The 12,885-nt window shown below is 38.4% G+C and overlaps 2 protein-coding genes across 5 annotated transcripts in view; both read left to right on the top strand.

Moving 5' to 3' along the window:
• The window catches only part of rph3aa (rabphilin 3A homolog (mouse), a), a 32,899-nt gene extending 29,798 nt beyond the window's left edge, over nucleotides 1–3,101 (top strand). For 3 of the 4 annotated variants that reach the window (XM_089126435.1, XM_039675932.2, XM_089126434.1), the window contains one exon: nucleotides 2,275–3,101. In XM_089126435.1, the coding sequence (XP_088982561.1) occupies nucleotides 2,275–2,408 (134 nt within the window). In that variant the 3' untranslated portion in view covers nucleotides 2,409–3,101. The remainder of the gene's footprint in view (nucleotides 1–2,274) is intronic. The other variant, XM_039675931.2, reaches the window with a different exon arrangement.
• A 3,610-nt stretch (nucleotides 3,102–6,711) lies between these two features.
• Nucleotides 6,712–12,748, top strand: pla2g3 (phospholipase A2 group III). The gene is made up of 7 exons (XM_039678248.2): nucleotides 6,712–7,339; nucleotides 9,139–9,271; nucleotides 9,451–9,585; nucleotides 10,545–10,846; nucleotides 10,927–11,056; nucleotides 11,215–11,340; nucleotides 11,773–12,748. Exons 1-7 carry the CDS (start codon nucleotides 6,811–6,813, stop codon nucleotides 11,984–11,986), a joined length of 1,569 nt encoding a protein of 522 aa, XP_039534182.2. The 5' UTR covers nucleotides 6,712–6,810; the 3' UTR covers nucleotides 11,987–12,748.
• Nucleotides 12,749–12,885: the final 137 nt, after the last annotated feature.

The raw sequence follows: 12,885 nt of genomic DNA on the forward strand, positions 1-12,885 counted from the left end.
TCTTGTGAAGTATATCCAAGTGAAACTTATTCTCCAACTAGCCAGAACTAGGGCAGGGCTTGCTTTAGTCTGTGGGGAATTGATTGGATGGTCGTGGTTTGCTATTGGTGGATCTCATGTGAGTGACAGATTGCCCCGCCCTTCGCCATCAGAGAAGAGATGTCGCCGCAAGAGGGAGTTATTCTGATTCAAGAATATGAGGGCACTTAAAAAAAATCCCAACATAATTTATAATAAATACTCTGTCGAACTGTCGATTTTGATTTCATGGTGACATTTAAGATCACATGACCAGCTAACTACTACACGCTTTCCCGTTTTAAACCCTTGGACACTTTTAGCTGAATGAATAAATCATGGCTGACTGCGAATATACATTTTTCATATGAAGCCCAAGATCCACCGATATATCGTCACAGTTGTATCTCCGAAAAACACTACCTTTCAAGAAATGGAAAACACTATTTTTTTTTAAATAATTTATCACCCCCTTGTCAAAATTGATATAGTGGTTTGGCCAGGCACTTACATGACATTTTATTATTAACATTTAACCAAAATCAAGCTTGAAATGGAGTTAAAAGGTTTTTGACCAGCGGATTTTGGACGCGTACGTTGTCCGTCATTAGAACAGCCGCATCTGAGGCAGTGGGTTCATCACATTTCGTTTTCATCAGCTTGCAGGTCATGAAGTTTACTGTAGCTATGCGGTCAATCCGTTTTTTCTGTCATTTGGCAAAAATCTCAAAAAGTTGGTTGTATAAGACAGTATTGGCTGTGATTCGATGGCAAATGCTAGACAAAAACACTCTTCTTTGCTCCTCAGATACATATAAAAGTAGCCTATAGTGTTTGTAGAGTAAAGAAAACGCTTTACTCACCGAGCGTAGCGATTCTAGCGAAATACAGTTTCTGTCGTGTTTTATTTGGCATTTTGTAAAATCGCATTGATTTCTGTTGGAGGACTCATTGTTTGTTGATCTTACATCATCTTGTCTGTGACAAGATGGCCGCCGGTGATGACGATGGAAACTCCGCCGTAACACATCTAGCCGTTATATAGACGAATCCGGCGAAACTACCGGAAGTAAGCGGGGCGCCATTACTGAGCTGTTGCTGGGTAGCGTTGCGCCATTGCCTCCTATTGTTTTAGTTGCAACTTGCGTCCACCGGAATAAACAGCCCGCGATTTACGACCGTCACTAACGTTACAACGTTACCCCTTGTATAATGTCGAGTGGGTAAACAGTTTCCGTTATAAATTGTTTCAATGGTGGCAATAAAATTTCAATTTTGAAGAGAAAACATTGAGAATACCCCGGGTCGACTGCCCCTGTCTGGTGCCGTACGGTTTACACAGATTTCCTGGGCGAGTACAAGACTCGGACATTCGCGTATAATAACAATTATTTAATGACATAAGTAAAAAAATATAATAAATATGTGATATAGTGATCAGCAAAATCTCCTCTCTTGCTATTTTTTCTATTCAATTAACATGCTATGGTCATTAAATGGCTTTCCTGAGCTAAATGTTACGTTATGTGACATAATTGTTCTCCTGCTGTTATATTGACCCCTTTCCATGGTTTAAAAACACTAATTGGTCGATATTATGTATAAGTTACTTTCTAGCGGTAACGTTACCTTACCCTTGCCTGTTGCGATTTGAAAATGAGATAAATAATGGACACAAAGGAAAAACATGAATTTGTTTATTTGATTTCATTCATTTATTTATTGATTGTTGCCAAATGGACAGATCTTTTTTATAGTTTCCTCGTTAGCAAACGTTAGCCTAGCTAGCCTGTCAACTTGCCAAGCTATTTTCATAAATAATCTGTGACTGGAGGCCACTGTCTAACATCATCAACCCAACAAGTCATTCTGCCTGGCTGTAGCTGTCATCGAGGGTGCTTTCGCGTTATCACCGAGGTATGTGTGCACATGTCTATGCCGGTGTAACAGCTCAGTAATGGCGTCGCCACAAGATGGCAGCCTACACAGAACGTTTGTCGGATTTGTCTATGTATATCTTTGGTCTTGACTACAAGTCTACTGTCCACTACTCTAGTTCATCCAAAACAAACTAGAAAATAGACTAAGAAAGTGCTAAATACCAGAATTATCCTTTAAGTTTTTGCAAAACCCACAGAAAGGGGTAAACGCGGGACCAATAGAAATGATTTTTGAAAATCATTTATGAAAATTTCTGCCGGTCGATATGTTGGCCAAAATATCAACATTAAGTTCTCATGTGTCTCTTCCACACAGGTGGATGCCAGCTTGGTATCACCGCTAAAGGGGAATGTCTGAAGCACTGGTATGAATGTCTGAAGAACAAGGACAAGAAGATCGAACGCTGGCATGTTCTGCTGAATCAAAACAACGTCGAGGCCGATGACTGAGGTGTCATATCTCCAAAGATCTCCTGATAACACACAATTTTCCTCCAAACAAAGTAATCTCACTTCCAAACTCAAACTGCATAATGTTTTCTTTCCAATCAGAATGGAAGAACAGCGTTCGCCTTTGCTCGTTCGCCTCCTGAACCCCTGTGATGAGCTTTAGTGATTCAACTGAGAAAAACCTGAAAACCCAGTTACTTCTGTATATTTCTCGTTCAGTAAATGCCTTAAAGAACAAAACCTCATGAATACAAATGTGACGCAAATATCTTAGTCATCAAACCCTGCAACCAAATATACTCAAGGACACTGGGCGAAAAAGGACTTTACTCTTCCAGTTAAAATAGCATGTGAAATGTTGCTATTGTTTGGCATTAGAAATATACACCGTCCTTTACGTATGTCTTTTATTCATTTATGTTTAATTAAGTGTGTCGCTGACGAGGAACACTGTGCATTAGACAAATTGTGAATATGAAGTTTAGAAAAGTAAGTTGTGTAGAGTAAATGACAGGTCGTCTAATTTCAATATTGCATATGGAAAATGTCTTGTTATGTGCATGGAATTCATGGATGTGTTCTTCAAATATATATTATTGTCATGAAGTTGAATTCATTTCTGTAACATGTTTACAGGTATGATAACTGCTGTTGTTAGATCACCCAATAAAGTTCTCAGTTATTGCCTATGGATCGGTGCATGAACTGCGTATGTATATTTCTACGGCGGTCTGGTCATCGGATGAACTCTAGAAGTCTCTGGAACGAGGTGACATGTGACGTCTGGGGGGTTTGGTATTGTGTCTGATGTTTGTAGGCTAAAAGTCAAGGTCGTATTCTTTTAAGTAATTTCCAAAGCTTTGACCTTCGAACCGTGACGAGAACTTAAACGTCCCTGGGTCTTTCATCTACTGCCGTCATGTTTACTTACATCATTATGTAATAGATTAACCCAATGCTCCTGTAAAGCTGCACGCATGCGTGACAAAAAAAACCTCTTTGACAAAAAAAACCCCTCTCTTTTTTATTAGACCTAAATGCATCTTCATTTGAGATTTGATTTAGAATAGTTAGATTTCATAGTGGCACCAAAAGGAATTGCAAAAATAATGACTTATGGAAGTCCAAATGGGTGCTGTTATATTTTTCTAATTAGACTTTTTTGAGTTCTGCAGGGATGATGTAGGCTATTTTTTATTTTTGTAGATCAAAACCCAGAAATTAGCATTTTAGCACATCCTGAAGGCAAAGTTTTTTTTTTTTTTTGGTTAAATGTCTTAAGGTCTGCAGTGAACAAGTTTAAGATATTTTCACATTGACATAAAATACATCAACCTTGTGATTTTTATTTTATTTTTTACTTTTACTCGTCTTGGTGGTTGCTAACAATTGGATAACATGCTTTTCCTTTCTTACTTATGGCTATTGCATTCAGCCTTCTTTGAAAATAATTAAAGTCATGTTACTTTTTTTGGTCACAGAGCTTCTTTTCTGCAATTATTCAAAAGCAAATGGAAAAATCCTGTTGGAAACCAGGGTGATGCAAACTTTCAGATTGGCAACACTGCAGTACTTTATTTCTATGACAAAGAAAGCCTTTCTATTAAAGAGGCTATATGCAGCTTTTTCCCCAAAATAAACGTAACAATACCCTTTTTATTTTACCATTTATGACTAAAACATCTCCTGATGAGCATACTGACACCTTGTCCGCTCACAGTGGGTGCACCTATAAGCCTGTATCCTACTTTCCTATTTTCTGTCGGGTTGGACTTTTCCCGCTCTGTCTGCGGATGTGACGTCAAGCGCGTTCATGTTAAACGTTTCAGATCACTGACAACATCTGCGGGAATGAGTACAATTATGCACAACACGCTCAATCCGACGCTAAAATTCAATCCCTGCAACCGCAACAATATTCATCCGGAGCCAATGAAACGAGTGAGTGAAGAGAGGCGGGTTTGTGTGTCATTCGCTGTCGGAAAGAGAGAGCAGCTTGTAAATGTAGCGAAAAATGTATATATATTTTTAAATAAGTGTATTATTTCAGATGCCGTTTTTTAAGACTGAAATTGAAAATGTATATATTATATATAAAAATGGCAAGTAGGAGTGTCTGTGTTACGCATCACATTTGGCTGGCTGGTTGGTGGGTGTTAATGTCAAGCCCTGCTGACATGAATGTCAAGCCCTGCTATCAAAACATTGTTCTGTTTGTTTGAGCCTCTTGTCTGGTTTGTGCGGCAACACTGAGTCCACCATCAGCGTGAGATCGGGCGGGGCTATCTGTTTGGGTGACCAATGGCAGACGAGGGGAGTGTTTGTGAAACCTGTTTAAAGCAAGTTTTTTCCAATTCTTGTTGGTGGTGCAGAAATAACACATTAAAAACAAGTAACATTGGCTAAACCCCATTCAATATATTATGCTAACTAATTTCTCGAATCCAGAATGAGTCTATTTTCCATGTTTGAATGAATATCTCTGAACCAAAGGCAGAAAGAAAATTCTTGCTCACCGGGGTTTTGACTGTAATGGCGTAATTGCAATTATTCCACATTGAGCTAACAGTCAGTGTAAGTATTCCTCAGAGGGCATTCTACCTTAAAGTAATAGTTGAAAGAAACGTTTTTAGCCTCTCATTTGATAGCAATTATGTAATTTTCTTTCGTTTCCTCAAGCTTGTGTTTTTTTTTTTTTTTTTTACCTCATTTGATGATGTTAGAATTGGATTTGCCAGTGGAAATACCATAAAAGAGGTGTAATGGTTAACTGATTAGGACCGCATCCAATGGTGACTGGGCAGAAACTTTGTGCGAATCAGGCGAGGTCTGCGCCAATCAGCTCAGGTGGACACGTACAACAAACCCGCATGACCTTTGCATCCTCATGTAAACACTGCAGCCTCCTGAAGTTGTGTAAATGGGTTCAAAATGAACCCTCGCCAAGCACAAATTGCCACAAATTGACTTCTGCGGCTATAAATTGGCTGGTATCTTTGTTAAAAACTGAAAGACAATATATGATTTAAAATGCAATGGTAATCTTAACATTTTTAAAATGAGCATTTCAAATCAAACGCATGCAGACCAACAACTGAAAAGAATATTGGGCACAACTTTTGTGCTTTATAATGACTTTATCATTGTGGGTAAGTTGAGTCACCAGAAGGAAAAATTTTAAACACAAATTTTCTTTCACAGAGAGAAAGAAACTGACTGTAAGCGACACTACGTCCTGTGCTGTTTGTCAGTTAATATGCAAAAAAAAAAAAAAAAAAAAAAAACTAGGGCTGTCAAGCGATTAATTGCGATTAATCGCATCCAAAATAAAAGTTTGTTTACATAATATACGTGGTTGCACTGCGTATAATTATTTTGTATATATATAAATACACACACATGCATGTATATTTAAGAAAAAAATAATTATTTATATATAAAATATTTATATTTATATATAATATTAATTATATATAAATCTATATAAACTATATACATGAAAATATTTCTTAAATATATACAAGCATGTGCGTATATATATATATTTATATATATATATATACAAAATAATTATACACAGTGCACCCACATATATTATGTAAACACAAACTTTTATTTTGGATGTGATTAATCGCGAATAATCGTTTGACAGCCCTAAAAAAACCATATGCAAGTTGCAAATTTGTGCTTAATATGCACGGGAAAAAAAATCTAGCTTAAAAATGTCTGTTTTAGAGACAAAACAATATTTGTGCATACGTAAATAAGCAAATAACACATTCGAAATCTGGTTTGTGTGTATGGCAATAAATATTGATCAAATTTACTGTGCACACCAAATAAAAAAGCACTAATCAAAATGTAATATAATAATGCACAGAATAGAAATGCTGACCTAATTTAATCTGAACACACAGATGTAATAGTTTTAGATCGGATGTTTCTTTCTCCTCCCACGTGGAGTTTGAATCTTTTTGTCACGTTGTAAAGAATCGTACATTATGACTAATGAGATATTAAATGTTTACAACTGAGGGCATTGTTGACACTAATAAAAAGCGATAGTGATCAGCCGGAGAGATAATTATATTCATGTGAACTCAGGAAGTGGGGAGGGTTTACGATCTAATTTACATCTTATAAGTATATGTGTGTGTAGACATCTGTGTTTACCCAAGACACACCCCCTTGTGTCATCCCACCCCGTCTGCTCTGATGTGGCCACAATGCAGGGATAATCTCACATGCGGATGGGAGTATAAATAAGAAGGAGTTGAGATGCGCTCTCTGCCAGAGCTGAGGGGTTAAAAACCCAGTTACCCAGCAGCATATTCATGCATTCATTCATTCAAGTACAAATTTGAATAATACACAAAATTGTGGTACACTTGTTGGGATAAAAATGCAAAGCAACCACCTTTTCCAGGCAGCTGTGTGCCTCTTTATGCTGTTTCATGGTTGTTTCAGTGCTGATGATTTGAATAGGAGCACTTTCTGTATTTGGAGCCGATCCACTTTAGCTGGAAGAACACAGTGTGCATTTCTCCGGAGGACTCCGACATCTCTTCTCCTGTATAACAGCATCTGGAACAAAAACAACAGCCTTCTTAGCTGCATCACAAGTGATGAGCAGTCTGTTATTGAGAGCTACCTGTCCAGGTGTCGGGAAGACAGCTCTTTCTCCGAGAGTCTGGACGCACGCTTTGACGTCAGTGAGCTGACCGCACCTGGCGGCTCCTGTGAGGCTGCTGGGATTACGGAGGAGTTTACAGCATCCGTGCGGAGGGCCAGAGACCTGATGAGTGTTGGAGCTGATGATGGATCCGTGTACCGGCACACACAGGCGCTACGCCGCTCGAAGAGAGCATGGATGATTCCTGGGACCCTGTGGTGTGGCTCGGGAAATAAGGCTGCTGGCTTTACTGACCTGGGTAAGTTTATATGGATGTTTATATACATTTAAATGAAAAATATGAATAATAATGTGTATATAAATATACAGTGGGATCCAAAGGTCTGAGATGACACTGAAAATATCGTGTTTTGATCTCTTTGTCTGTTCTGTTTCTTTGTTCTTCCTCTTGTCTGTTAATTAGGCCAGTTCTCTCTGTTTGTCGCTATGGTTACTCATTGATTTGAGTATTCTGTTCAGGTGTGTCTCGTTTGCCTATGCATTTAAAGCCCTGTTTACACGAGAACGCTCATGGGTGAAAACGTACAAATATTTGATTGGATGTGGCTTTCGTTTACATGGCGACGGCGTTTTGGGGGCTTAAAGTCCCCGTGAACCGGAAGTTGCAAACGAGTTTTCTCGTGTTGTGACGTATTTCCGAGAGAAACGGAATACTAAATGAGGCAAAATAGTGGGCGTGCCTTTTTTTTCCCAACTAGCACCTGATTGGATCTAGAAAAATGGGTTTCATTCTGAAATGGAGGATGACGCAAGTTTACACACGCTGTCAATCAATGCTCGCTCGGCGCTCGCAAACACACAGCAGCTGTCAGTTGGAGGGGCGTGGTTATGGATGTTAAGGAGACACCCAAACCGTAAAGCCTACGTCATCGGGCAAGGTCCTCCAATGCAGAGGGGAGGGGCATTTTCAAAATTTGATTAAAGATTACGAAGCCAAAACATTTTTTTTGTGTGGATTGACTTGCATGTATGAATTGTTCACCACAAAACGATCAATTTAGGCAAACAAAGTAAGTATGGTCAATTATGATTTCATGGGGACTTTAAAAACGCAAAAAAGTGAAACCGCCCTCGAGAGTGGAAATCTTAAAAACGCTCGCCAGCCGCGTTCCTGTGTAAAGGGTAAAAACGCAAAAGTGTGCTTGACAGTGAAGGTTGCAGGGGCGCAGACTTGGTGTTGTTGTGTGGCAGTGCTTCACGTTACCACCAAGCTGCCTGGAGTGCATACTACATTGAATTTCACGCACTTTTGCACCATTTTTTCATGCACCATTTCATGAGATCAGTCTGCAGTTTCATACACCCTCCGATTGATTGATTTGGAAAAACGATTTGTAAAAGCTTCGAAGCAGTGTTTTGAAATTGCCATCATAGTGCAACCCCCCCCCCCCCCAAAAAAAAAAAAAAAAAAAAAACATCAAGTTGTCACTTTGCATGTGATTGATAAACCAAATGACAGTGGCATGACCGGTGTTTTTATATCTATGTAATGTGAATCTGTCTGTTTTCCTTACTACTGCCTGTATCATTTTTGTATGTGCTAGTGAGCCAAAGACAATTTTCCACCTTGGTACAATACAATAAATGTAATATTTTTTCAAGAATATTTTTTAAGACATCAAATTCATGTCCATTTATTCATATAACTTTTAAGTTTATGAAAGTTTTGAATTAAATTAGATAAAATAAAAAAATAGAAGCTTTTCACTAGCATTCTCCAACGCATTCTCATCCCAAGGCGTCATATAAGACGCTTTGGCCAAAGTGTAGACATCCAACGTACATGGCACCCTTTAGCGTCAAATGAGATGCTTCGGTTATGGTAGGTTTAGTATATATCAGTATCTGTATATATCTGCGTCTCATTTGACGCTAAAGGGTGCCATGTGCGTTGGATGTCTACACTTTGGCAAAAGTGTCGTATATGATGCCCTGGGATGAGAACGGGCTTCATTCTCAGACATGTGGACCCCACTGTACAACAAAGAATAAAGAATAAAAATAAAGCTCTTTACCTGTTCTTCTCTTGTCTTTCAGGTGTCTTTGAAGATACTGATAAATGCTGCAGAGAACACGACCACTGTAAAGACACCATCGGCTCTTTTTCGTACGACCATGGCGTCTTCAACACAAATATCTTCACTTTATCACACTGCGATTGTGACAACAGGTATGTCCTACTTTTTTCATTAGAGCGGGAAAAGTGAGCGTCCAACCGGTCCGCATTGAACATTCATCCTATAGTGTTCTGCTGTGTTACATGAGACATGAGAGTTATTTCACTGAGCAAGCGTCTTGGATTACTGTATCTTATAACACAGTAATCAAGGTCTTGTGATATCAATTCAGGTTCCGCCGCTGTCTCCTGGGAGTTAATGATACCATGTCCAACCTTGTGGGATACGGATACTTCAACGTGCTCAAGATGAGCTGCTTTGAGTTCGCCCATCGGATGCAGTGTGCCAAGAGAACGTGGTGGGGCATGTATGTATTTGCTTTCATTGGACTCAGCTCTTTTCTGTTGCACAACATTCTCACTTTTCAGAAAACAAAAGCGATGATAAAGGTAAAACAAGACCTTTAAAGGGACAATGTGTACTTTTTTAGGTATTTTATTATGTAAAATCAATATTTGTATTCATAAATATGTCCTCAATGGTGTACAAACACCTCACGTCCTCATAAACAAAGAATTTATTTACTTTATATACATGGGGCGGGTAGGTCCACAGAGGCTTCCAAGTAGTTCCGCTAGTTGCCTAGTAGCAAGTCGCCTTTTGTTTGAAACAACAAACCTGTCCACCCAAAGGAACGCTTGATGAGGTCTATGGGTGCTATTAGAAGACATCCTGTCATAGCTTTTTGGTACATAACGGCTACCGTAGATATAACACGCATTTGAACAATCGTGGTTTGAAATCGCTGGTCACAAACTACCTTGTAACCAATCAGATCAACGTGTGATCATCAACCGGTGGATCTCTGAGTGGAGGCGGGGCTCATTTGCATATTCATAGAAGGGCGAGGGTGTCGAGTTACATTCAGTTTCCAAGGAAAATGTGTCATTTTGGTGATTAAAGATGAGTTTTAAGGGATAAAATTAATGATTACAGGGGGACTTAGAAAAAAAGGTAGCATGGAAGCATTTATTTTGTAAAAAAAAAAAAATTAATAGTTTTTTTTTTTCATTTAATTTTATGTTTTTAGTTAAATAAGGTTTATGGATCAATGACAAGCTTAGGCAATTGCAATTTTACTGGCAATATTGACAATTTGAGGTCAAAATACAAGGCAATTTTTTTACTGGCAGACACAAAACAAGCAAAAACCTGTCGAACTTTGGTAACTGGGAAATCTTGGCACTTCATTGTGATTTGTACATAATCTCTGTGCACATTATGTTACACAGTTACAGAAACTACTTTTTTTCTCATCATTGCCAGGTGCGTCACTTCTGAACTCGCTCAATACGCCGTGGTCAAAGATGCAGCAAACTACACCGACACACTCCCTGAACAAGACATGAAGACTCTGGAAATGAGTTTCAATCAAGCAATCACTTCAGGACAAAACCAGGTCACCAAACACATGGAAGAATCTCTTATCATACAATCCAAAGATTCAGTTTCGACATCACCATGGCCATCTGCTACAACACTGCTGTCCCGGAAAGCTGAATCCGGAGTCTCAACACGCGCACCAACGACAACATCCCCCCAAAATAAACCAGACAGGCCACATCAAGGTGAACTAAATTACTTATATTAGATCTCTTGTGAAGTTGAGAATCTTGGAAAAGCTTCATTTTCTTTTTTGGCTTTATAGGCAAATTGGAGATGTGCGACATCTACAGGGACCTGGACTCCTGCCATCTACAGATCCCTGCTTTACAAGAGAAATTCGGTCTTCGAAACCCTGACCAGAGAACCCTTTATCACTGTAACTGTACTGCCAGGTGATTGCACATCTCCATCTCTCTTCTAGGCATATGTTACAACTCATATTTTAAAAATACAGTTTATAAGTAACATGACTTGCTGACTAATCCTTACGGCTGTTTTTTTTCGGTTGCTAATCGGAGATCATCTACTCATATGTTGCTTTCTTCCACAGGCTTGTCCAAAAGATCTTGTCCAAAGAGCTGGATGAAACTGACCCTGTGCACTCTCTATTGATGGACTTTGTGTCACAATCCTGTTTCACCCTACCACAGCCTGAGAACTGTCTCAATGGAAAAAGGTTGGTACAGACGTTATGGTTAAATATCTGTAGCAACTCAAAAGTTGGTAATTTTTTCTTAAAGGGATAGTTCACCAAATAATGAAAATGTTGTCATCATTTACTCTCCTGCAAGTTTTCCCAAACCTGAATGAAAGATATTTTGAAGAATGTTGATTGGCACCATTGACTATTTGGTTAAAAATATTTTCTTTTGTGTTCAGCACGAGAAAGAAATGCATACAGGTAACAACTTGACAGAATTTTCATTTTTGGATGAACTATCCCTTTGCAGTAAATATGTTGTGCAAGGTGCTGTGAATGAGAATGTGCCTACTAAACCAAGTATAATGTATACTGCAAAAAATGGACAGTTAATGCAGTGAATCGGAGTTCTTCTGAGGTGGAAACCATTAAACAAAAACCAATCTTTGTGGTGTCTGTTTTATTTAGTTGCTCAACCCATCCAGCAGAAGCACAGCTCATCCAACACTGGAGGAAAGACATGGCGGGTGGGCGACATCTAGTGGACTTCAGACGCAAACTCAAGAGGATGAACCTCAAGCGCTCGAAGAGAAAAGACTCTCCAGTCAGATTATATAAGAAATGCATCAGGATGCAAACTAAACTGCAAAGACCTCGAGATCCTGAACGGAAACGGTCATAAAGGCTTGCAAAGGGAAAACAATTTAAATATAAATGCTCTTATGAAACAGAGCTTATGGATGAGTGACTGGGGGAAACATTTTTCTTCTTAACTCAAAACCTGCAAAAAGTATTGTTTTGCGCTAAAATAGTACCGTGAATTATTTATAGCCTATTGAGAAACACAGGGTTATAATATTACATTTAGCCTAATATAATAGGTGAGAGTGTAACAGTTACCTCGTTATGGGGTAATATGGTACAAATTCTTATTGCTAGCAAAGAATTATGTGCAAAATTGTGGTATTCATTGTAATTACTTGAAATGGATATTTAGCCACATATTTTGATGAAATAATGCATCTTTAATATTCAAAAGTCATGCAGTTTTCTATGTTTACAATCGACGAGCTAGCATATTTCATTCAAGTTGAATTCTCCACAATCTTGAGATAAACTTACATTTAAACTAGAAATAAGTTTTTGTAAGTTTAAATTCAATCCCAGGCAAACTTTATACAGGACTATTGGACATCCCTAAATTATTTACATACCTCAAAATTGTTTTCTGTCATATTTTCCTCCTGAGGTAAAATTCCCGCTCGTTCTCGTCAGGCAGAGCAGCATGCAATTGCGCATGCGCCGAAATGTCCTCACTCTTGAGAATTTACGACTCTACCGAATATTTGCACTATGTAAATTAATGCAACAAGCGAATGTTGCAAATGTAAATTTGTAAATACAATGTAAATGAACTTTAATAAAACAAAAAAACATTTTTAAATGAGTCTGAGATTTTTTTTTTTTCAATCAAGAGGGACTTTGAACATGTTAATTTTATTTAGCCTATATATTTAAGTGTTTGCATGTTAGGCTATTGATTCAGTTACACTGTATGCTGTCAAAGAACGGTGCAGCTCA

The sequence above is a fragment of the Pimephales promelas genome, chromosome 23 (genome assembly GCF_988280905.1).
Source record: "Pimephales promelas chromosome 23, fPimPro1.hap1.1, whole genome shotgun sequence".
NCBI lineage: Eukaryota > Metazoa > Chordata > Actinopteri > Cypriniformes > Leuciscidae > Pimephales > Pimephales promelas.